Genomic DNA, 23,546 nt, shown 5'->3' on the forward strand with positions numbered 1-23,546 from the left:
TTTTGTGTCTGTTTTTTTAACATCACACTATTCCTCTAATGATGGTATATGATTGCCAGTCTTAGAACACCACAATTTCCAAAGAATCACAGTTTCAAGTGATCCAAAAGGGGGGCAGCTAGGTGGTGCAGTGGATAGAGCTCCGGCCTTGGAGTCAGGAGGACCTGAGTTCAAATTTGATCTCAGACACTTGACATTTACCAGCTATATGACCCTGGGCAAGTCACTTAACCCCATTGCCTAGCCAAAAAAATACAAAAAAACAAAAACAAAAACAAGTGATCCAAAAGGCAACAGAGAGATGCGTGGTAGAGATAAGCAGAGTGCAGTAGATTCCCTGTGATGTCTTGCAATGAGGAAGTGGTGTAAGAAAAGGGATCGGTAGAAGAGGTTGGCATGTTGGGTGGCCAGAGTAAGGTTTACAAGCCTTTGTGCTGTGTGGTACCCACCAATTATCAACACACCTGTAGGAAGGTCTCCAGAAGTAGGCTAATCTATATAGTATATCTACATTTTCCATTTTGGAAGTGAAAACACCTTGGTATTATTATGAAAATAGTTCTGACATCATACACTACCTCCCGAGGGTCCTTGGACCACAGTGAGAGCTGCTGCTCTAGTCCTACCCTCTCATTTTGCAGGGACCCCCAGGGCAGTTGCCACAGTGAGGTTAGAAAATGGTAGAGCATGCCTATTTGTATGGAGAATGCTTTTTTATCTGTCTGTTCAAGATTGTATTCTTTATGTTTGATAAGTGAATTAACTAATTTTATTATGATAAATATCTCTCTTGATTTAAAAAACAAAACCACCAGTGGTATGTCCTTAGTGTCGAGGTTTAAACCACTAAGCCTACTGGTAGAGGCCAGCCAAAGAAGCAGCCCCATCAATCACCTGCTCAAGGTGACTCTGGGTGACACAGACCAGCTGAGAAAACTTAGAAGCCCCTTTTAGGACATACTGACAGCTTACACAAATATCCACATATCTTATTTTAGCGATAACAAAGTGATTTCTTCACAACAACCTTGTGAAGTAAGCAAGCCCAATATGATCATTTACCTCACTTAACAAATGAGGAGTTTGAGGCTCAGGAAGGGAACACAACTTGCTCAAGGTCACACAGATGGTGGGATGACAGCTAGAACTTGACTCTTTTGCCTTTCTTTGTATCTCCAGCACTTAGCACAGTGCCTAGCACATAGTAGGTGCTTAATAAATGCTTACGACAAACTGGCTCACTGAGGCCTACTGCTCCATGTTCAATGTTGGTTCCATCATACCAAGCTATTTCAACCTGTGCTCTTTCCTTGAAGGGGAAGCCCCTAAATCCTGGGTGTGTTCACGGGTAGAGGTCCCAGACCTCAACCAGTGATGGTTATATCACGCACATCAACATGGACCCCCTGACCAATAAACTAATTAGGAAACATTGAACTAAGAATGTTGAAATGGAAACATGAAGAAGCTGCTGAGAATATACTGATGTGAATTACTAGATGTCACAATTGGCACAGGAACACTGATGAAGAATAATTCACATGAAAAAATATTGACGCACTCTCGACAAAAGTTTCCCATTGAACTTTAAGTACAAAATTTGTAAATACCCATCTGCTTTTTTCCTTATTTATCCATCTCCAAATACTTTTATTATTGTTGTTCAGTTGTTTCAGTTGTGCCCAACTTTTTGTGACCCTATTTGGGATTTTCTTGGCAAAGATACTAGAGTGGTTTGTCATTTCCTTCTCCAGCTCATTTTACAGATGAGGAAACTGAGGCAAATAGGATTAAGTCATTTGCCCATGGTCACACAGCTAGTCAGTGTCTGAGGTGGGCTTTGAACTCAGGTCTTCCTGACTCCTTCCTGAGCTCTATTCATTGCACCACCTAGTTGTCTCCTCCAAATACTAGGTATTATTATTCTACCATGTCTCTGGCTACCTCCAACTCTCTCTCTTTCCTATCTGACTAAGTCAAGAGAAGAAAAATATCTCATTGAAAAAACAGAGCTCACCTTTGCTCTCACTTCTGCTATTAGCCTTAATAGGCAAGGGAAGGGAAGGGTAGTTAGGCCTGCTACCTGATTTTTGCTGGACTCACTGCTTCACTTCATCTGAGTCCCTAGATTCTGTTTGTTTTGATGGCTTCTGACCCAGATCATTCCTGAATCAATCAAAGAAGATCTTGGGGTCCCTGGTCCAAATCAACAGGAATCAACTCCATAAGACCAACCCAACACAAATGTCACATTATGAAGCTTCCTCTGATCTCTCCAGTTAAGAGGAAGCCTTCTTGTCATCATCAATGGGGACAGTTTTGTGTCCCCATTGTACAGGCGTTTTAAGTGGCAGCTGTTTGGGTCTCGGTCTTGCCTACCCCTTGAACTATGACCTCCCAGAGGTCAGGGACCCTGCCTTGGCCCCCACAGCGCAAGTGCTCAGCAAACTGAATTAAGCAGTGTGGTATAATGAAAAGAGGGATGGATTTGGAGGCAGAGGACCTGGGTTTGAGTCAGCTACAGAACCTCTCTAGGCCTCAGCTTCCTTATGTGTAAAATAAGGGGATTGTACTAGACCTCTGAGATTCCTTCAAGCTCTCACTCTATTATCACTTATCCTCTCTCAGGCTCAGTTTCCTCATTTGTAAAATACAACATCTACTTCCCAGGGTCATTGTATGAACCAAATGTGATGACATATGCAAAATGCTTTACAAACATTAAAGCACTGTATAAAAAATAGCTATTGTTATTATCATTGCTATCATCATCCTTGGAATAAGGAAAAACCTGGGTGTCTGGGTTGTTTCTTCACCAGTGTGGCACCATCTTGGAATTTCTCTTAAGGGAGTCTCTATCTAGAGCAATTTCTGCCTTCCCCAGGAGCCCAGGCCACCCTTCTTCCTGTCTCCAGGCGCTCCAGAACAATCCCTTACTGAGTTTCACAGACCTCAGCGAAGACAGCCAAGGCGGTAACGAAACTCCCAACTTCATTCCCGCTGAGGATGTTTAAGATGAGACTAACAATAGGGCGAATGTGCCAGCAGCTCCTCATGGTCATAGACCTGTCATGGGAAGCAGAGAACAGGATCCAGGGTCTAAGTCACACAGGAGGGCAGCCCAAGATGTTGGCCCCAAAGAGAAGGCTTACTTGGCTAATATGGAGATTCCCTCCAGGTATCCCTCTGGCTCAGTCAGCAGCTCCCAGGTCCTGTAATTCTGCATGAAAGACACCTGGTACTCATACCCAGCTGAAGAGATCAAGGTCTTCAGGGACTCAATGACACAGCTGTGAAAATGGCAAAGGGTGGGGAGGTCACCTACCAACTGTTCCTTAGCAAGAACAATCATCCCTTATATCAGTAAAATGTTTTACAATTTTCAAAGTGTTTTCACATACATTCATTCATTTAACTTTTGCCCAAAACACCCCAGTAAAATAGAAAGACAAGAGTTATACCTGTTTTGTAGATAAGAAAACTAAGGTTCAGAAGTTTCTTCCTTGCTCAGTAATCTGTACTACATACTCATAAATGAGTTAACACATGTAAAAAGCTTTGGAGATCTTAAAACACTATATAAATGCTAGTTATTATTATTATATCCAAATACAGGAATCTGCTATATCTCTTAGAAGCATAGTATATTGGCACTAGGAAGGGCCACAGGGACTAAGCACCTACAGACAATGGACAAGGTGCTAGTAATAGCCTATGCATTTATATGGTACTTTGTGGTTTATAGAAACACATTGTCATTTTTTTCAAGTAACCATTTTACAGATGAGGAAACAGAGGCCCAAAGAAGTTACGTGACATGACCTAGGTCACACAGTAAGCCACCGGCAGAGCTGGGCTAGAACTCAGGTCTCCTGACTCCCAGGTCAGTATGGTTTTGCATCATGCTGCTCCCTGGTACAGATTCTATTCCTACAGCTGAGTGGTACATACAGAGGGGTCAGATTCCTGCTGGTGATGAGCTGTAGGTAAGACTCCAGAGTGTAGCCAGAATCAGAATAAAGTGTAATTAGGAAATGTTTAGCAAAACAAATAAAAATACACTACAACATAGATAATGGTAATTTGTAGCTTTTAAAGGCTGTGTGCCTGCAGGGATCCCCTTCTATTTGAGTTTGACATCACGGGTGTACTGGATAGGGCATGCCTGTGAACAAGATAGTGAGATGTAAACTAGATGAGAGTAAAATTAGGTCAGTTTGTAATCAATTGAATGACTAAATTCAAAGTGTAGATGACTATTGATTCAAGGTCAGTCTGGAGAGAAGTCTCCAGGGGAGTGTGCCAGAGAATTTGTCATTAGCTCTGCTCTACTCAATTAATAACTTGAATGAAGATAAAGATGACATGCTTACCAAATTTGTAAATGACACAGAGCAGGGATGGACAGCACACTGGATGACAGAATAAGATATCCAAAAAAATATGTATAGGTTAGAGTGATTTGCTGAATCTAATAATCAATTGATGAACTGGCATTTATTAAGTGCTTGGGCACTGTGTTGTTAAAAAAAAAAAAGTTCAATTAGGATGACTGCAAAGCCTTGCACTTCAGGTTAAGAGAATCAATCTCACCATATATGGGATGGGAGAGGCTTGTCTAGACAACACTTCACATGAAAAAGGCCTGGGGGTTTCACAGAATAAAAGCTTACTACGAGTCAATAATGTGATCTTGGGCTAGAAGTCCAGGGTACAGAACAAGGGAGACAGAAGCCCTGCTGTACTCTGCTACCCTGGTCAGAACACAGCTGAAGGACTGGGTTCAGTTCTGGGCACCACATAGGAGGGATATTGAAAAACTAGAATACCTCCAAAAGACAGTGGGCTCAATGGTAAACAGACTGACTAACAGGACAAATAAGAATTGGTGGAAGGAAGTGGGGAAGCTTAGCTTGTAAAAAAGAAATTTTAAGGGGGCTGTGATAAGCATTTGAAGGGTTATGAGAGGGAAAAGGGATTAAACTTGCTCTGCTTGGCCCCAAAGGGCAGAACCAATACCTATAGATATATAAGGAAGAACTTGCTAATAACTGGTGGTAATCCTAAAGTGGAACAGGCAGCCTTAAAAGGCCTTTCCCTCCCATCACTGGAGGTCTTTCAATAAAGGGTGGATGGCCACTTGTCAGCAGTGGTGCATAGGGGATTCCTCTTAAGGAACAGTTGCGATTGATGATTTCCAAGGTCCCTTCTAACTCTGAAATCCTATGATTCTGCAGAGAGTACCTCACAGGGCTCATCCCTTCAGGCAGCCCTGGCTGCTTGTCAAAGGTCTTGCTGCCCCCTTCAAACACGAGGAAGGAGATCAGGGACAGGAGGGCCATGTACAGCCAAGGGTAGAGGGTCTCCACCTCTAACTTGGAACTGGATTGCAAAAGCAGCTCATTGAGAGCCCTGCTGGCCTGAAGGAGCAGAGAGAAATCGGTGTTATCACTTGCATTTGGCCTACTCACCTCAAATCCGCTGGGGGAGTTCTATCCCTTAAAAAGCCACTGTAACCTAACTCCCTCAGTGCAGTTCACAGTTACAATGTGTCAAGACTACGTCTATCTGAGGTACTGAAGGCCTTCTCTAGCTTTTCATTTTCTGCCCTTCAAAGCACTTTCACAGTACTATCCCAAGTTTCCCTGTGGGTTAGGCAGGGGCACGGATCATTTTCCACAAGGGAGAAAAGGAAGACGCAGAGATATTCAGTGTCTTCCTATAGCTTACACAACTGGTCTCCTGACTCCCAGCCCAGCACAATCACCATTAGAATGTTAATGAGGCCCAACCTCCCTCCCAGTGTTCCCCAAATCTTTTTGCCCCCAGGGATTGTAGACAAAGCAAGGACAACCAAAAGGAGTTCAGGAGTTCTGCTTCCAAGTCCCCATGCCCTTGGCTTTCCATCTGCAGTCACTGTACCAGCACGGAGCTGATCTCCAAAGATTGAGTGGGCTCCTTGGGATCCTGAAAAGACAGCCTCTTCAGCAGATGACTCAGGATGGTAGCATAGCCACTGGAGGAGGCTGCCAGGATCTTCCACAGCTCTCGATTTCTGTGGGGTTGGAAAGCCGTCCTCAGTTAGGCCCCCTCAGCCTTTCTGAGGGTCTTGCTGCCCTTGCTGATTTGGAGCAGGTTCCACAAAGCATCAGGAGGAAAAAGGTTTTGCCTGGCTCCCTCTCCCCCTTGGGAGTCCTACTATCCTTTCCTTTTTTTTTTCTTTCCTCTTGTTCCCTTCTTTTCCCCTTTTGTCTCACCATCCCTTCTCTTCTTCAATTCAATGCAGCAGTATCTATTAAACACCTACTATGTAGACACAAGACAGTATCCTAAGCACTAGTGACTTTCCCAGAGTCACACAGCCAGTATGCGGGGAGGGCCTCTGAGGTGCTAGGAATAGAAAATTTAAAAACAAAACAGTCCCTGCCTGTAAGAAAGTTACATTCTACTTTCATTCCTTTTTCCCTCCTCCCTTTCTTCCTTTTTCTCTCCTTCCCTCATCCCTTCTCTTCATCTCCCTCCCTTCCTTTCACTTCAACCCCAGAGTCTTATACAATCTCTCATTGGCTAATAAATGTCCATTATAAAGATCACATTAAGGACAAAGGATATGACAGCATTTTTCAAAGGAAGAAAACCAAGCTATCAACAACCACATAAAAAAATGCTCCAAATCATTAATAACTAGAGGAACAAAGATTAAACAACTCTGAGGTTTTACCTCATGTCCATCAGACTGGGAAAAATGACTAAAAAGGAAAATGACAAACATTGGAGACAAATGCTGGAAGGAAATGGGAGCATTAATATGTCATTGGTCTAGCCATTCTGGAAAGCAAGACTATACCCCAAAAGTCACCAAAGGGTATATACATTTTGACCCAGTGAAACCACTATTCATCCTATATCCCGAAGAGATCAAGAGAAAAAGAGCCCACAGATACAAAATATTTGTAGCAGCTCTTTTTGTAGTAGCAAAGTACCAGAAACTAAAGGGATGCCCATCAATTGGAGAACAGCTGAACAAATTATGACATATGAATTCATGCAATATTAGTATACTATAAGGAATGAAAGGGATGCTTTCAGGGAAACCTCAGAATATTTGTATTAACTGATACAGAGTGAAGTAAGCAGAACCAGGAGAACAATTTATATAGTGGCAACCACATTGTAAAGACAAAAAAATTTGAAAGACTTAAGAACTCTGGCTAATGCAATGACCAACTATAATTCCAGAGGATTTATGATGACAAAGAAGTGATGGACTCCAGATGGAGAATGAAATATACATTTTTGGACATGGCCAAGGTCAGGGTTTATTTTTACTTGACTATGCATATTTGTTCAAAGAATTGCTCAATTAAAGGGGGTAGGGTGGCCGGAAGAGAAAATAAATACTTGTTAACTAAAAATTAATTACTGTAATTTTTTTTAAAAAAAGAACAAATTAAGCGCAATCTGCCTTTAGTCATACACACAGGAAACAGAGACTCAGGGAAATGACCTGCTCAGATTCCCAAGCTTTGGAGTCTACCATAACTTTTGATCCTTGAAGGAGGAAAAGAGAAGCAGCCTGAGTAGGAAGAAGATGCCACAGAGAGAATTCATCTTACTGACTGATCCATACTAAAGCATGGAGCAGGGTTGAGGTGTCTCATTACCGCTCTTCTCTAACCTGATCAGCTCTTCCAGGCACCTTCAGAAAAGTGAATGGGCTGTCCTCAAGGCTGTTGAGGAGCCAGAACTATGCAGGGCAGCATTCTCAGGGACCTACCCCTCAAGAAGCCCTACGTTCCATACAGATAATCATGCCCTCCCTGCCCCTTGCCCCTGAATTCTTGGGACCTAACAGAGAAGCAAGCATGGATGAGATCCAGAATCCCAACTTGGATGGGAGAAGGTCTGGAGGAGACTAGTTAATAAACATTTATTAAGCACCTACTATGTGCCAGCCACAATGCTAAGCACTGGGGATACAAAGAAAGGGAAAAGACAGTCCCAGCCCTCAAGGAGGGCTCACAATCTAATAGGCATGATGCTTTGAAAACAACTATGTACAAATAAACTAAATAGATCCTCAACAGATAAATTTATAAATAAAAAAATAGAGATAGATAGATAGATAGGTATTCAATAGAGAGAAGGCATGGATTTGAGCTGGAATTTAAAGGAAGCCAGTAAAGCCAGGAGGCAGAGAAGAAAAGAGAGAACATTCCAGGAATGGGGGAGAGCCAGAGAAAATGCCTGGGAGTGGTGGGGAAGGGAGTAAAGATAAGTGAATTAGAAAGTTATAGGGGGAGGAGAGTTAGATAATGAAGGGCTTTGAACACCATACAGGATTTGGAAGGGGGGGAGGGGTTTGACATAGTCCAACCTTCCCTTTACTGGAAATCACTTTAGTGGCTGAATGGAGGGGGAGGAAATCACTTTAGTGGCTGAATGGAGGAAAGCTGGAGTAGGGAGAGATTTGAGGCAGGCAGGACAATCAGTAGACCATTTCAGTGGTCCAGGCTTGAGGAGATGAGGGCCAGTCCCAGGATGGTAGCAGTGTCAGAGGAGAGAAGAGGAGACAGTTGGAGAAGTTGAAGAGAAGCCTTGGCAACAGATTGAGAAGTAAGAGATTGAAGAGTTGAGGATGACCGCTAGGTTGAGAGCTTAGGGGACTGGGAAGATGGTGGAGGTCTAGAAAGGAATAGGGTTTGGGAAGAAAGAGAATGAGTTCGGTTTTGGACCTGTTGAGTTTAAGACATCTGCAACACCTCCAGTTCTAGATATCTCACAGGCAGTTGGAAATGGGAGACTGAAAGTGGGCAAAGAGGCTCTAAAAAAAAGGCTCTAACTAGGACAGAGAGAAGAGGTAATGATGGGATATGCACTGAACCCCTAATAGGAAAAGACCATGTCTTTGGGACCTGGACTCCAAAGCCCCTGAACCCAGATCTCTGGTTTTTGCCTGAGGCACCTGGCTCATCCCAGTCAATAATCCTTTTAACTGTCCTTTCATTATGGCCCTATTGTCTAGAGCTGGCTCACCCAGGCTACTTGCCACTCCTAGATCCCATCCAGTTCTTCCCACAGCCTTTCCGTATAAAAGTACCAATTTTATCACCACCAAATGCACAGATGCTTAAAATCTTGCCCGCTTTTATTGGCATCACAAATACTGTAGACTCACTAGGAGTCTCACCCACCCCAACCAGTGTCATAATAAACTAGCTACCTGGACTGAAAGAAGGCTTGAGTGGTCAAATTCTTTCAAGGCAGACCCATACCCTGTACCCTTGCATTTCAGGGTTCCCAATACCCCTAGACCGAAACAGTAATAGAAGTCTGAGGGGGGGACAGCCTAAGGTTGGGGGGATGGAGAGGGAATCCTAGGTTAGTCTGGAGCTGGTAGCATTGACTTACTGTACATTATCTTGGATGGTGATCAACATTAGTATGACCTCATCAGGATACTTATGGGCTAGTTCTTGAAGAGTCTTCTCAATGATTTGAATGGCACTGGAATCTTTTATGTAGTTCAGATTGCTGTGAATAGTCTCGATCAGTTCTGGCACCTGAATGGAGGTGGGGACAGTGTTCCTCCTGGGAGCCTCTCAGCTCCTCACTGTTAGATTAATGCAAGTCAATAGTAATGGGCCTCAGAGGCATAAAGAGAAATTTTTTGCATCTGAAGCAAGAATTGTAAATAGAGTCTAGAACAAGCAGCATGAAAAGAACCCCTGGATGGGGAAGGGGAAGGGAAGGCATCACCCCAAAGGGCAAGAGTTCATAACCTTTTTTGTGTGTCTCAGACCCCTTTGACAGTCTAGTGAAGCCTGTGAACCCCTTCTCAGAGCAATGTCAATAAATGCACAAAATAAAATATGTAGGATTACAAAGGAAATCAACTAATTATATTTAAATATAGATATCAATTGGGGCAGCTAGGTGGTACAGCAGATAGAAGACGAGGCTCGGAGTCTGGAAGACTCATCTTCCTGAGTTCAAATCTGGTCTCAGATACTTCCTAGCTGTGTGACCCTGGGCAAGTCACTTAACCCTGTTTGTCTCAGTTTCATCATCTGTAAAACGAGCTGAAAAAGGAAATGGTAAAATACTCCAGTATCCTTGCCAAGAAAACCCCAAATGGGATCATGAGGTGTCACACATGACTGGAAATGACTGAACAACAACAGACATCAAAATTGTTTTTTAAAAAACAAATTCATAGACCCCAGGTTAAGAAGCCCTGCTGTAGAGGAAGAGAGAGACCTCAGGACACCAGAAGGCTGTAGGTGTGAAAGCTGCAGCTCCCCCTCACCCTACATCCAATCAAGTATTTAGTAATCTCCTATTTTGTGCTGTGCACTGAGGATTCAAAGAATAAAACCATTCCTACTTGAAAGGTGTTTACATTCTAATGGGGAAGACAAGTACATGTATACAGCTCAAGTAGGAAGTGAACAAGTACAGACTTAGATGGTGCCTGAGCTGCAGCTTAAAGGAAGAGAGGAACGTTGTGAGGTGGGTCAGGAAGGGACAGCAGGTCAGGGGTGGGGGAACACCAGTGCAGAGACACTCTGTCCCTCCTCGTGTTTGGCTGGGTCACAGAATGCAGGACAAGAGTAATGCACAAGGAAGCTGAACTGGCTCAGGCCAGGACGTAAAGGACATTTTATCCCAGAGGCAAAAGAAGGCCACTGGAGTTTGCTGCCACAAGGGCAGCAAAATGTAGGATGGACTGCAGTGGGCAGAGACTTGATTCAGGGAGAGAAAGAGGGAGGCTGATGGTGGCAAACAGGCAGCCCATCAGCAACACTCCCCCGTGCAGATAATGTTACATTTTTAAACTAAATCAGTATGTGGCCAGCAGAGATTCTTATGTATGAATTGTCTTCTACCCACCCCTCCCCAGTGCCCTTTCTATTTGAGTTTGATACCACTGATCAAGAGGTAACACCTACTATGTGCCAGGCACTTGTGCTAATCAAGTGCTTCCCAAATATTATCTCATTTGATCCTCACAACAACCCTGGAAGGCAGGTGCTGTTATCATCCCTATTTTACAGTTGAGGAAACTAAGGCAGAGGTTACATGACTTGCCCAGGGTCACACATCTATAAAGTGTCTGGGGCTGGACATGAACCCCAGTCTTCCTGACTCCAGGCTCAGCCCTCTATACACTGTTACCTAACTGCCTCTACAGAAGGGTTTAGGGACAGAGTCCATTCTGAGACATGTTGGGTTAAAGATGGCTCAGGACATCCCCCAGAAAGTTCCCTTTATATGGTTCACTTTATACTTCTGCTGTAGGTATTTATTTATGTACTTCTTATCTCTTCTCCAGCTACACATCAGACTCTCAGGACTTTGTCACTATGTCACCTCAAGAGTACTTTCTCATTCTGCCTGACTTTTCAGCTCCCTTTAATGTGCTGTCCATTAGAATGTAAACTCCTTGAGGGCTGGAAGTGCCTTTTCTTTTTGCTTATATTGGTATCCCCAGTGCTTAGCACACTACCTGGTATATAGTAAGTGCTTAATAAAAGCTTGTTGACTGCTTGCCAGGCATTAGAACCTAAAACCCTTGCAAATAGGGATTGTTGCATTTTTTATTCTCAGTGCCTAGCTCAGTAGCCTATGTAAAACAGGGTCTTAATAAGTCCTTGTTGATTGAGGGTTATTTGGGAACCTCTTAAGTGACCTTAGCTATCAAGGATAATTAATTGTTTCTTCTTGTTTAGCATCTCAGAAGCCTAATTAACCAGGATTGCAGATGAAGTGGTAAGCTTTAGGGCAAATATGCTTTTGGAAGGAGATCTGGAAGTGGGCTGGCAATTCCCCACCTCTCCGTTCCCCTAACACACACACAGAAGCCCTCAAAGTATCATGTTGGAGCTGGAAGGGCCTGCAGGGATCAACCAGTCCTTAATTCCTTGGTTTTATGAAAGAGAAACAGAACCTTCCCCTTCAGCCTTGAGGAATGACTTTGACTCGCTCACAGTCACAAAGACAGCTCATCCACCTCTTACTGAAAGTAAAGCTGAGCTGAGGTGGCATCAGATGGAGTCCCACAGACTCCATCTGGAGTCTGGAAGAGACCTTAGGAACCATATGGATCAACTCCATTTTATAGAGAAGCAATCCCAGAGTTAGTGTTGTCACAGCAGGGATTAGAACCCAATTCTCAGTGGAAATTTAACTTCTCCCTGAGAAAACTGAAAGAATGGGCACTATCCCTTCCTGGGGAGCCACTGGACCTCCACTAGACCTCATTCTCACCATCCTATCACTGGCTCGGACTTAATCCAAGTCCAGCTCATCTTCCTACCCCCAGGCTCCACATCCTGTGGGGGAGTCTGCTTCCTTCCTCAGAAAAATAAAATTATTTATTGGCGGGCCATTTAAATGTTCAACTCTGGAGCAACTCTCCACCCGAGAGCAAAGCCTTTGGCACTCCACCTTAATTAGAATTATTTCTATTATACCACAGCCACTCTCTCACCCAACCCCACAAGCCCACTGTGACTTGCTCAATTTCCACACTGGGCTGTCTTTAGACAGCCTGATAACCTCCTGCTTGGGGGGTGGGAGGTAGGGGTGAGAGGCTACCATATTGCTTCCAGACTTCATGTGGACACCTGATCAATATTAGCCCTACTGTAGCTTAGAACTCTTAAGTTTAAGTGATCCACCAGCCTCAGCCTTCCTGATAAGTGCATCAAAAAAAATTTTTTAAACCAAGTTCATTGATCCCAAAGTTAAGAAACTGCCTTAGGAAGACCCTAAGCCAAAATATTCTTAGTTTCCCTACCTTGCTGAGTTCAGGAAGAGGCTCATCTATGATCATCTCCAACATCTGAACAGCTGCCCAGGTGTTATACCTGCTACCAGCAGTCATGGCATTCACACACAATGTAAAAATGGTTGTCCTCTCATCGGGGTTCAGAAATATCTTGAAGAACTAAAGGAAGAACAGCATCAGGTAGCCCTTCAATAAGGGCTCTTCCTCCCCCGACTCCTCCCAGATGGGAACAAAGGCTTCTCTTTATGCAGCTTGTTCTGAAGACAGATTCAGGCAGCCACAAACGCAAGGCCCAAATGCAAAGTATAATAGACTCTCTATTCTCTAGGTTAAAAGGATAAGATTATTTAGAATAGAAAATGATCCAAAAGGGATTTCTATTTTAACTTTAGTATGCATTTTCAGTTTAGGGACCATCTGAATACAATGTTTGGAAGAACTGTTACCATTTCAGCACAAAAAAGTCACAAAAGAAAGAGGAAATTACTGGGTTCCCTCTTTTCTCCATTCATCTCCAGCTACCGTCCTTTACAAAATGGCAGACTGACCAACAGCATCGCCTCTATTTATACTCAGCAGGGCACCAGCCTGAGGATAATAGTAGTCTCTAAAGGGTTAGGCTAGAAGGCCTAGTTACTTCTCTTGAAGGGGAATCAATTAGATGTTTTAGCTACAAAGGGGAAGAACTTCTACCATCTCTTAGCTCCTACAGTTCTGCAGGCCACCATGCAAGCAGTGAGTCAGACAAGGTGATGAGGAGGTAAATCAAAGCTATCAAAAATAACTCTCCTATCCCTATCTTGTTGCTAAGATATTAGATGGTCCTTAAAGGGAGAAGTCAAGTCCTGTCTATCTCTGTAACCCTGACAGAATCTAGCATAGTGCCTTGAATATGCATAATAGGAGTTTAAAGAAAAATTATTTAATGCATGCATGAATGAGATGAAAGATATGCTAAGACTGAAATAACAAAGAATAATGTCTATGGATAGAGATGAAAGAGTTAATTATATTTCCAATTAAAGAATTTGCCCCATGGCTAAAACTCTAACCCACAAATAACTTCCGGAGAGAGCCTCCCAGCTGATCATGAGGTTTTAGGCTTTATGGATGGGACCTGAGATCAAGATATGCCCCATAACCCACTCTAACCTCTCCCCCAACCCCCACTAAATAGCATCCCAGTCCAGGCTATGTGAGGAGAGTCAGGGTTACCATAACAATATACTGCAGGCTGGTGGTCCAATCTGCTTGGAAATTCTTCTGCAAGTTTTTTAGGAGTCTGCGCCTTTCTTCCTCATTCTTCAGAACCGATTCTAGGATCCACAAAGTCACCATTAAGGAGCACAGCCTTCCTCCATTGGAGGGAGAGAGAAAAGCAGGCCTCCTTTCCCACCTCTTTCCCTACTCCCACTTCTTTCCCAACCTCAGAGACAGACATCAAGGTTGGACAACTTCTGCCCAACAGGGTGGGCAAATTCCCATGCAACCAGGCCTCTAGGAAAAGAATACAAGAAACAATGTGGCACATCTCTGCCTTCTTACCTCTCTAGGCCTTAATTTCTTCATTTGTAAAATGACAGTGAGGCAGGGAAGGCAATACACACATATATATGTGATATACTTACAAGTTTAATCTGGATTATTTAATTTTTTCCATTACTTTCTTAAGTCCAGATAATCAATTAAAAAAAATAAACCAAGCTCTGCTTTGTAGCTTGCTATCCAAGGTATAAATGTTCACTTTGAAAATTTAACAATGGGCTCATGAGCTGGTTTGAGCCAGCTCTGACACACCACAGCTTCCAGCTCTAAATCAATGATCTCACAGTTCTGTAAATTGATTAGTGTTGCCAGGGGTCAGTTTATTAAAAGCTGCTACTCATCCAACACTTGAATGTGTAACCCAAGTGCCTTTGAGACAGAGGTCAAATTTCCTTAGGTTCCTTAGCAATGGAACTTCTTGGATTATGACTGCAAGAATAAACAACTTGGCTCTTGTGGGAGGCTGCTGAGGTAAAATGGCCGTGTGGCAGAGCAGAGAGGAAGATACAAGGGCAGCAAGCTGGTACACTGAGACTTATGGTTGGGGAGAGAGAATGTCTCTGGCAAGCACTTTTCATGGGGTCTGAGACTGAGGTAAAGATGTAATAAGATTTAGACTGTAAGGTAGGAACAGTCTTTTGTCTCTTTTTGTATCCCTAGTACTTTGTACAGCGCCTGGCACATAGTAGGCACTTAATGAAAGGCCTTTATTGATTAATTGATTCGGAACTCTCCCCACCTGCCTAGTTAAACCCAGTGAGCCATAGTATGGCTAGAACAGACTAGATCTGAGATCAGCAAAGGGACAGTGAAGGTTTAATTATCTTTCCCCCCTCTGCCTGTAACCAACAGGTATTTCCTTCGTGATTTATCTATTTCTCTGAGCTGTTGGTAATTTCTGTGTTTTGAAGTAACTTGAAAGCTATTGTACCCTTGATACAAAATCATGACCAACCATAACTGCTATGTGTATCATATCTTAATTTGTGAACAGAAACCTAGCAATGGAACAGGTGCAGGGGTGAGGAATGGCTGGCATTGGTGTAGAGAAAAACAGCAACCAAGATTTGACCCTTCTGCCTATAACAGTTAGGATTTTCAATCCTAGTTTAGAGCTCTGAGCTATGGTAGTGAAATCTATTGTTTTCATAATTAATGATTTTATATAAACTTCCCCCAAAACCTAATTTAAACCAGATTCAAAATTTGTCTTCTTCCCTCAGGCAGTCATGAGGAGCCTGCTGTCTGGTGGGCAGGGGCCAGAGGAATGGGCATGTGTGAGATCTGCTGTCCTCTCCCTTGTTTTCTCCTCCAGCATGTCCAGGGGATCAAAGATGGTGATTAGAGAGTGATTCCACACAGTGGGAAGAGAAAGGTACGGTCTAGAAAGAGTCTCCATGCCCCCAGAATGAGGTGCACTTGCTGATTCCAGATCAAAAAGTATTCAGTGCTTACTATGTGCCAAGCATTATGGTAAGTGCTGAGAATACAAATACAAAAGCAAGATAGGCTCTGATCTCAAGAAGCTTACATTCAAATGGCGCAGACAATACAAGAGAGTAAATGCCAGGAAATAAAGTTTTGGTCTGGGAAGTTACAGGGATGACGAATGGAACAATAGTGGAATTTATTGGCATGCCCTTTCCAGAGGCAATAGTTACACTGATCAAAGAAAGGGGTAGAAGGCAAGTGGGAGGGGGTGGGGGGGATGTTCCTCGTGTAAATTGGCAGGTCAGAAAGCCCCCAGAGGGTAGCCACCCGTACCAGATGGTACAATTAATGATACATCATACTAATAGCTCTCATTTCTATGGCATTTCAATGGTTACAAAGTATTTTCCCGACAACACTTCCATGAGGTGGAGTAGATATTATCCTCTTCTTTCCAGTCATCTTCCTTCCATGATCCTGCCACATACTACCTCCAACCTGGTCCCCAGCTCCAAATGATAGGGTTCTGAGGCCATGATTGGAAAGAGTTCACTATATGTAGTTGGCCCCAGGCCTACCACTCTGCCTTCTAGTCATGATCATGTGCCTATACCGCCCCAAGGCTTCCACCTGTTGCTCTGAGAACAGCAAATGGATACCATCATTCCAGGGAAGGTGTATCCATCCATTGTCCTATGACTCCATTCACCATCCTAGGGACTAAAACACTCCACCTTGGCCGCCACTCCATCTATTGTCTTCCCCTATTAGAATGGAAGCTTCTTGGAGGGCAGAGATTATCTTGTCTTTTGCATCTACATCATCAGTGTTTTACACAGTTGCTGGCACATAGCAAGTTAATTTTTTTTTTCATTCATTCCTTTACTATTTCATTTATTCATTCATTTTACAGATAAGGAAGCCGTAAGTCAGAGAAGTTAAGAGACTACTTCACTATAGTGACAATAAGCAGGAGTCAGAGCCTGGCTGTGAATTTTTGAGTCTTCTGACCCCAAGACTGGTGCTCTTTCTGCTATAACATACCGCCTAGCATAAATACTGCACCTCGTAACTATTTTACTTTTCAGTTTTCAGATTAATACTTGTGTTAATTTGGCGTTTTTGCCTTTTCATACGCCATCCCTGATGTCTGGAATGAACTCCCTCCTCATCTCTGTCTCTTTCCCTGTATCCTAGTCCTCTTCCCAACTTTCAGTTTCCTTATCTGTAAATTGAAATAGAGGCTGAACTGGCTCCAGCACACCCCTGGATCCTGGGCAAGTCACTTAATTTCTGTCTGCCTCAGTTTCCTCATCTGTAAAATGGGTGTAATAATAGTACCTACCTCCTAGGGTTGTCACAAAGATAAAAGAAACATTTGTAAAGTGCTTTCTAAACATTAAATCACCATACAAATGTTATTATTATATCTGTCCCAGTCTTGACCTTCAGACTCACATAATAATAAATATCTAGCATTTATACAGTGTTTTAAAGTTTACAAAGCACTTCACAAATATCTCATTTTATCTTCTTGACAGCCCTGGGAGGTGAGTGCTATCATTATACCCATTTTACAGATGATAAAACCGGGGCAGACTGAGGTTAAGTGACTTACCCAAAGTAACACAGCTAGCAAGTTTCTGAGGATGGATTCAAACTCTGGTTTAACTTTCTGGACTTCAAGTGTCTCTACCCAGGGTACCACCTAGCTGCCTCACATATCTTCTGACTTTCAGAACCCCATCTCAAGCTGCTTATAGGAAATCTCTACCTGGGTATCCTTACTAACACCTCCAAACTGTTTAACACTGACTTGAGCTTTTCCCTTCAACTTTCTCTTTCAAGATTCCCTGTTTCTGTTTATAGCACCATTATTCATCCATCCTCCCTCCCAGATTCAAAACCACAGTTTCGACTCTTTCCTCTTTTCTCTCTCATATCCAGTCACTGAGTCCTCTTGGTCTTACACTTCTACCATTTCTCCCATACCTCCTCTCTATTTCAAATGCTCCAATCCTAACACAGATTCATTTTCACCATCTCTCTCTTCTTTATTTAATTTCTACCCCCATTTTAAAGACCAACTCAAAATGTCTCTACCTCCCGTTTCACCATAGGCTACAAGCTTCCTGTATTTTCTTCTGTTCTCCTAAAATGTACTGATTCTGTTATTTTGTATTTTAGTTATCTGTGTATATGTGCCATATTTCCCTGCTAGATCTTAAGCTCCATGGACAGAGATTTGGTCTCAACTAAGCTTTGTGTACCTAACACAGTACTCTGTATATATTAGATGTACACAGTAGTAAATGTTTTTTTTAATGGAGGAAGTGAAAAGGCTCTTTGATAGAACTTTTATGCAAGGCCCAAAAAAAGGTAGTATGGTAGTCACAGAATCTTCCCACTTTAGTTTAAGTGGGACTTAAGGACCCTCTGCAGATATGAGTAAAAGAGAGACTTTCTGAGTACTTCTCTATTCAATACAAATTCAAGGCTGTTAAATATACAACTGTGAATCCTGGCTTTGACACCTGCTAGTTGTGTTACCCCAGGTGAGTTAGTGAACCATTCTGAAACTCAGTTTCTCATTTGTAAAGTGGAGATAATATTCACACTGCCTACCTCATAGGATTGGTATAATCAAAGTATTTTGTCAGCCTTAAAATGCTATAGTAATGTGAGTTATGAAATTATTATGCTGTAATAGCTGTAAAGAAGGGGAGAGGAGAGAGAGAGACAAAGACAGAAAGGAGATAGAGGAAAGAGAAGAGAGAAGGGAAGAGGAGGGAAGGGAAGGGAAGGGAAGGAATGGGAAGGAATGGGAGGGGAAGGGAGAGAAAATGGAGAAAGAAGAGAGAAGAAGAGGAAGAGGAGGAGAGGAGAGCGAGAAAGAGAGAGAGAGGAGAAGGAGAAAGAGGAAAGGAGAGAAGAGAGAGAGAAGGAAGAGGAAGAGAGAGAGAAAGGAAGAGGAGGAGAGAGAAGAAAAAGGAGGAGGAGAGAGAGAGATAGAAGGAGGAGAAGAAAGAGGAGAGGGGAGGACAAAGAGAGAGAGAGAGAAAGAGAGAGAGAGGGAGAGCTCTGCTGTGATACTGAGGGAAGTGACACAGAGGTCAACAGCCTGAAAGCTTCTTAGAATTTTTCACTTTTTAATTAGTACAATAATTGCTATTTTCATAAAACAGAGGGGCCATGGGAGAGAGTTTAAAACAATTTACACAGTGCCTCTCAATCACTTTTCTGTTTGAGGAAATAGAGCTCTGGGGCAGATTAACCTTCAAGCAGGAGGTATGACAAGACTTATGAAAATAAAATTGGTTTCTGATTATAAATTAGATGAAAGTTAAATTGACAGACTTAGGGGAGAGAGTAGAAGACCAAGCAGTCAAAAAATTCAGAAGAGAATCATTTAACAGAAAAAATTCTAAGAAGTAATAAAAGGTCAGACTTGATCTTAGCTGAGGCCACTGCACCTTTTGGCTCAGCCTGACTGAAAATAAGTGTGCTTCATTACCATTAACTGAGAAGCTTTGCTGAGGTTGAGTGAAAAAAAAACTGCAGAAAACTTTATAAGGAGATTTGTTCTATGACATTTGGATTCAGTCAAAGGGCCACACTTGAGGACCTAGAGGGCCACATGTAGCCTCAAGGCCGCAGGTTCCCCACCCCTGAACTACACCATCTCTCAACAGATAGTGGAGTTGGCTAAAAGAGCTATAACCACAGCAACTACAGTAAGTCTAGGCTTTACCAGCATATCAGTGACCTTCAAAAAATAGCCAAGGTTGACTACCAATTAGAAGTAGGAGCAATGGGGAGCTCGTTCAACAAAAAAGAGAAAGAACATCAGTAGAAGACACCAACAGCTTTGCAGTAGTAGAGTCATCATTTGTCTTTCTTTGCATTTTCTGGTAACGTATGTTCTCTGTACATATATTGCCTCATATGTAGACGTCCATGCGCTTCCCATGTGTGGATAATAAGGCTCCTCTCTTCCCACTGAGTGTCTCTATATTTGATGGAGAGTGAGTTTAAGGTTTATGGAAAGATGAAAATGCTCTGTGACTATGTAATTTCCATTTCTATTTAGTTAAAATAACTTTGTTATGAACTAAATGTGTCATCAGTGAGGACTTGGGAGAGTAGGTTTGGAAAAGATTGTGACTCAAAAACAGAACCTCAAATAGCTAACTGAGGATCCCAGATTGAGGGGGACCACAAGATACAGAATATTAATATAATAATAATAATAATATCAAAATACTTTAGCCCATGAGTCAAGGAACCTGAGCTCTAGTCCTAGCTCTGCCCCTAACTAGCTAGCCATTTGATGTCAGACAAGCCATTTAAATTGATCTGTAAAATGTGGGGGATGAGGTCAGTGATGTCTCAAATAGCTTTCAGTTTACTATGCTTTTAATCTATAAGGTACTCTTTGGAAACATGACTCAGGAATATTGCTTTGTATGGTGAGATCCTTAGTAAGGTGACTATGACTATAGTTAAGTAGTCACCTTGGTATGTGACACTATGAAGCACATTCTTAAAACTTCCTTTTCAGTTCAACTGAAAATATTAAGGAATAATGTTTTATCCAGTCTTTTTTACAGACTTTTCCCTTTAGGAAAATGTGTACAGGGTTAAGAATGAAAGGCCCCAGAAAATGGATTAAGGGTAAAGTAAGTAAACTTAGGAGAAATATCACATATTCAGTTTTTGCTTTTTCCCTTCCAATGAAGGATGAAAGGATGAGGGTATTGACCCATTGACCCATTAAAGGCAGTCTCTCTTTTCCCATTTCCTGAAGGGATTAAGGTATTGATCAGAGGCTGTCCTCTTGATTACTTCAAGTTACCTGTGATCAGCCAAGGACGAGCCTTTGAGAGCAGTGGTCAAATAGGAATGAATGGTTTTTAGGAAGATGGTTTTCCAGGGCTATTCCCAAAAGATCATATGACTATTTTCCACTAGACGAAGTAGGATGTTGACTCAAAACTGTATTTTATAATTTTATGACATTTTCCTTATTCAAAATTCCTATAAATGGTTACTTTAAGTTATCTTGGAGAGAGAGGCATCTGAGGGCATGGGAGAGGGGTAAGATTGTATCATATTAAACATTTCTCTCTCTCTAAAATAGAAGTCCTTGGACTTTGAATAATATTAAATCAATAAAAATTGTTTCTGGCAGAATTGTCCCTAAAACACAGAGTATAATATTAACATTTTTTTCTTCAACACTTACGCCTCTGGTTCACAAAGAATTTGAAGCAGTAATGGAGTGCTACTGAGGCCCATGTGCTGACTTCATAGTTACTGTCCATACAGACGAGGCCCAAGATGCCCATCAAGTTCCCACCAATCTTGAAATTTTCCAGGTGCTTTGTAAAAGATTTGGAACCATTTACCTCTCCAAACTCTAAAGTTAGCTCCACTCCACCCATGACAATTTTACTTCTTTCTTCCTCCTCTCTCAAGAGTTAAAACTCTAAGGCCTTTGGTCACCATGGACCAAGTTTTTCTCAAAAACCCCATGTTCACCCCACCTTTATAGAAGCAAGGGAATTCTCTCCAATTTCTCAATGGGGAAATTAGGATATAGAAAAGGTTGAAATGGAGGCTCTTTGAGCCAGTGGCAGAACTTTGAAACATTGAGCCAATCCTCCCCCTATCCCCAATGATGGGTGTTCCCAGAAGATCAGACCCCACCAGAGAGGAGAGTAAAGAAAGGAGCAGTGCAAGGAATTTATAAGATTTATGGATACCCACCCTCTATCTATCCCCTAGGAAACTCAAGGGGAGGATATGGCTAAGGGTCCATCCCAGTGCCATGTGCAAAGCACAGAAGAAGATAATGCCATGAACCAGAACCCCTGGGACACTCACTCTTAGTACAGGAAAGCTGCTAATGAATCTCAATTGTTGGGAAAGAGTTCTCAAAGCCCGGACTTCCTCAAAGATCTTATTGGACAAGATCCAGGGCATGAGCATCTAGGAAGAGAATTGAGGATACATGGGAATCACCATCTGCTTGAAGACACAACAGTCCTTCCCTAGAGGCCAAGCTAGGAGTGAGGATTGTCTCTAGCTTACTAGGCATGGGGTTCAAAGCAAAGATTTTTTTTTTTTAATTTTTCATCTATCACTTTCCTAATCACCCACTACCATTCTGCTCTCTAAGAGAGAATTAACCCAAAGAGTGTTTGGGCATTTGCCCAACAGCCTGTGGAATAGCCTATATTTTTCTTAAAATCATGGTATCTTCCAAGTATAGAGCTGAGCAGAGTAGAGGGCCTGAACCATGAGCTCCTTAACCTGCCAGTATTATAGCAATCAGCCATTCCACTTAGCTAATGACAACGCCCCAACCCCACCTCCTCAAAGGCTCCACCAGCTGGATTTGTCAAGTTGTCTAGGCAGTTTTCAACATCCCTCACCCCAAAATACCTGTTCCAGTCACAGTTTCTATAATTTTCCCTTTGTCCCTGGGCTAAAAACCCTCTAGAGGCAGTGTGGTGTAATCTTGCCTTAGGAATAATGCTGTACTTGGGATCACAGCACATGAGTTCTAACTCTGGCTCTGCCATTTACTACCTATGTGACATTGGGCAAGTCATTCACCTCAGCTGAAAAATAAAGAGTCGGACTAGATGACACTAAAGGTTCCTTTCCAGATGTAAAGCCCTAGGTCTCTAAATTATATGGTGGACTCTATGAACAAGCTCACAACAACCAAAGACCCTCAAGCTACTCTAATCTAGGCTAGAGAAGCTTTTTCAAGAACAACATTCATTTTGATGTATAAGCACTATGTAAGAAGAATGTCTCTTTACATTCTAGTTCTTTTGGAAGGAGTTAAAAATGGTATATGAATATATGGTATTATTACTTCAGTACTTCAGGGAATTCACTCTCCCATACATGTGATTACTCTTTTCAGTGGTGCTCGTCCATGCCTTCTCCTCTTGTGCTGTTCTTGTCCCTGTCCTCACGTAAATTCTCTATGGGTGATGTATCTGTAATCCGCGACTCATAACCCATCACATAGGATTCTCCCTTTGGCAAAGAGCAATTACTTGGTGCTCCATGCTTAAGTAAGATGGAGCATGGTATGCTCCAAGGGTAAGATCTTAGGAAGAAGGGAGACCTGTAGACTTGTTTCCTCTTTAGGGATCTGAAGAGTGACTGTAACTGTGTGTCTCCTCTTTTTAACCTAGAAGCCAGAAGACCGGAATCTCTGCACAAAGCACTAAGTAATCAATCTCCATCAATAAGGAGGGTCCCATGAAAATGGGCTTCAAGCCATGGGTTACATATCAAATCACTGGATTCTTAGGTCTTTTGACATTAGGTAGATACCAGGGTATCACTAAGACTAACCATCTGTTATCCCTCTCTTTCATCATACATGACTAACCTACCTACTGGTCTGATCATACATGTCCCTGGATGATATTCCAAATACCACTTCTTTAATGCATGTCACTATTGGTAATATGCTGCAGTGTACTTGTGGTAAGTACTTCATTATTTTCAGTCTTATAGTATCACCAGAAAAACATTAGTGTTACAAAAAAAAAATGGGGGGGTTGTATCAGGGAACAGCTTGGGATTGTTGAAAATGCTAAGAAATTTCCCAAATGCAATCTAGTTCACTCTTTTCCTCCCATTCAATTCTGGGCTTAGTTCAGTAACCATTTCTAATTACTGTCCTAGAGATAGACAGACAGACAGACAGACAGATAGATAAATAGATAGATAGATAGATAGATAGATA

At 42.3% G+C, this 23,546-nt stretch overlaps 1 protein-coding gene across 4 annotated transcripts in view; it reads right to left on the reverse strand.

Annotated features, from left to right (window-relative positions):
* Window positions 1-23,546, reverse strand: part of LOC114029109 (maestro heat-like repeat-containing protein family member 7) — a 42,311-nt gene that overhangs the window by 8,018 nt on the left and 10,747 nt on the right. For all 4 annotated transcript variants that reach the window (XM_027843457.1, XM_027843455.1, XM_027843456.1 and 1 more), the window contains 9 exons: window positions 21,656-21,760; window positions 21,015-21,150; window positions 14,009-14,109; window positions 12,803-12,952; window positions 9,412-9,563; window positions 5,923-6,055; window positions 5,245-5,420; window positions 3,153-3,290; window positions 2,952-3,066 (listed from right to left, as the gene is read on the reverse strand). In XM_027843457.1, the coding sequence (XP_027699258.1) occupies window positions 2,952-3,066; window positions 3,153-3,290; window positions 5,245-5,420; window positions 5,923-6,055; window positions 9,412-9,563; window positions 12,803-12,952; window positions 14,009-14,109; window positions 21,015-21,150; window positions 21,656-21,760 (1,206 nt within the window). The remainder of the gene's footprint in view (window positions 1-2,951; window positions 3,067-3,152; window positions 3,291-5,244; window positions 5,421-5,922; window positions 6,056-9,411; window positions 9,564-12,802; window positions 12,953-14,008; window positions 14,110-21,014; window positions 21,151-21,655; window positions 21,761-23,546) is intronic.

The sequence above is a fragment of the Vombatus ursinus genome, unplaced genomic scaffold, assembly GCF_900497805.2.
Source record: "Vombatus ursinus unplaced genomic scaffold, bare-nosed wombat genome assembly UNPS02014909.1, whole genome shotgun sequence".
In the NCBI taxonomy this organism is placed as follows: Eukaryota; Metazoa; Chordata; class Mammalia; order Diprotodontia; family Vombatidae; genus Vombatus; species Vombatus ursinus.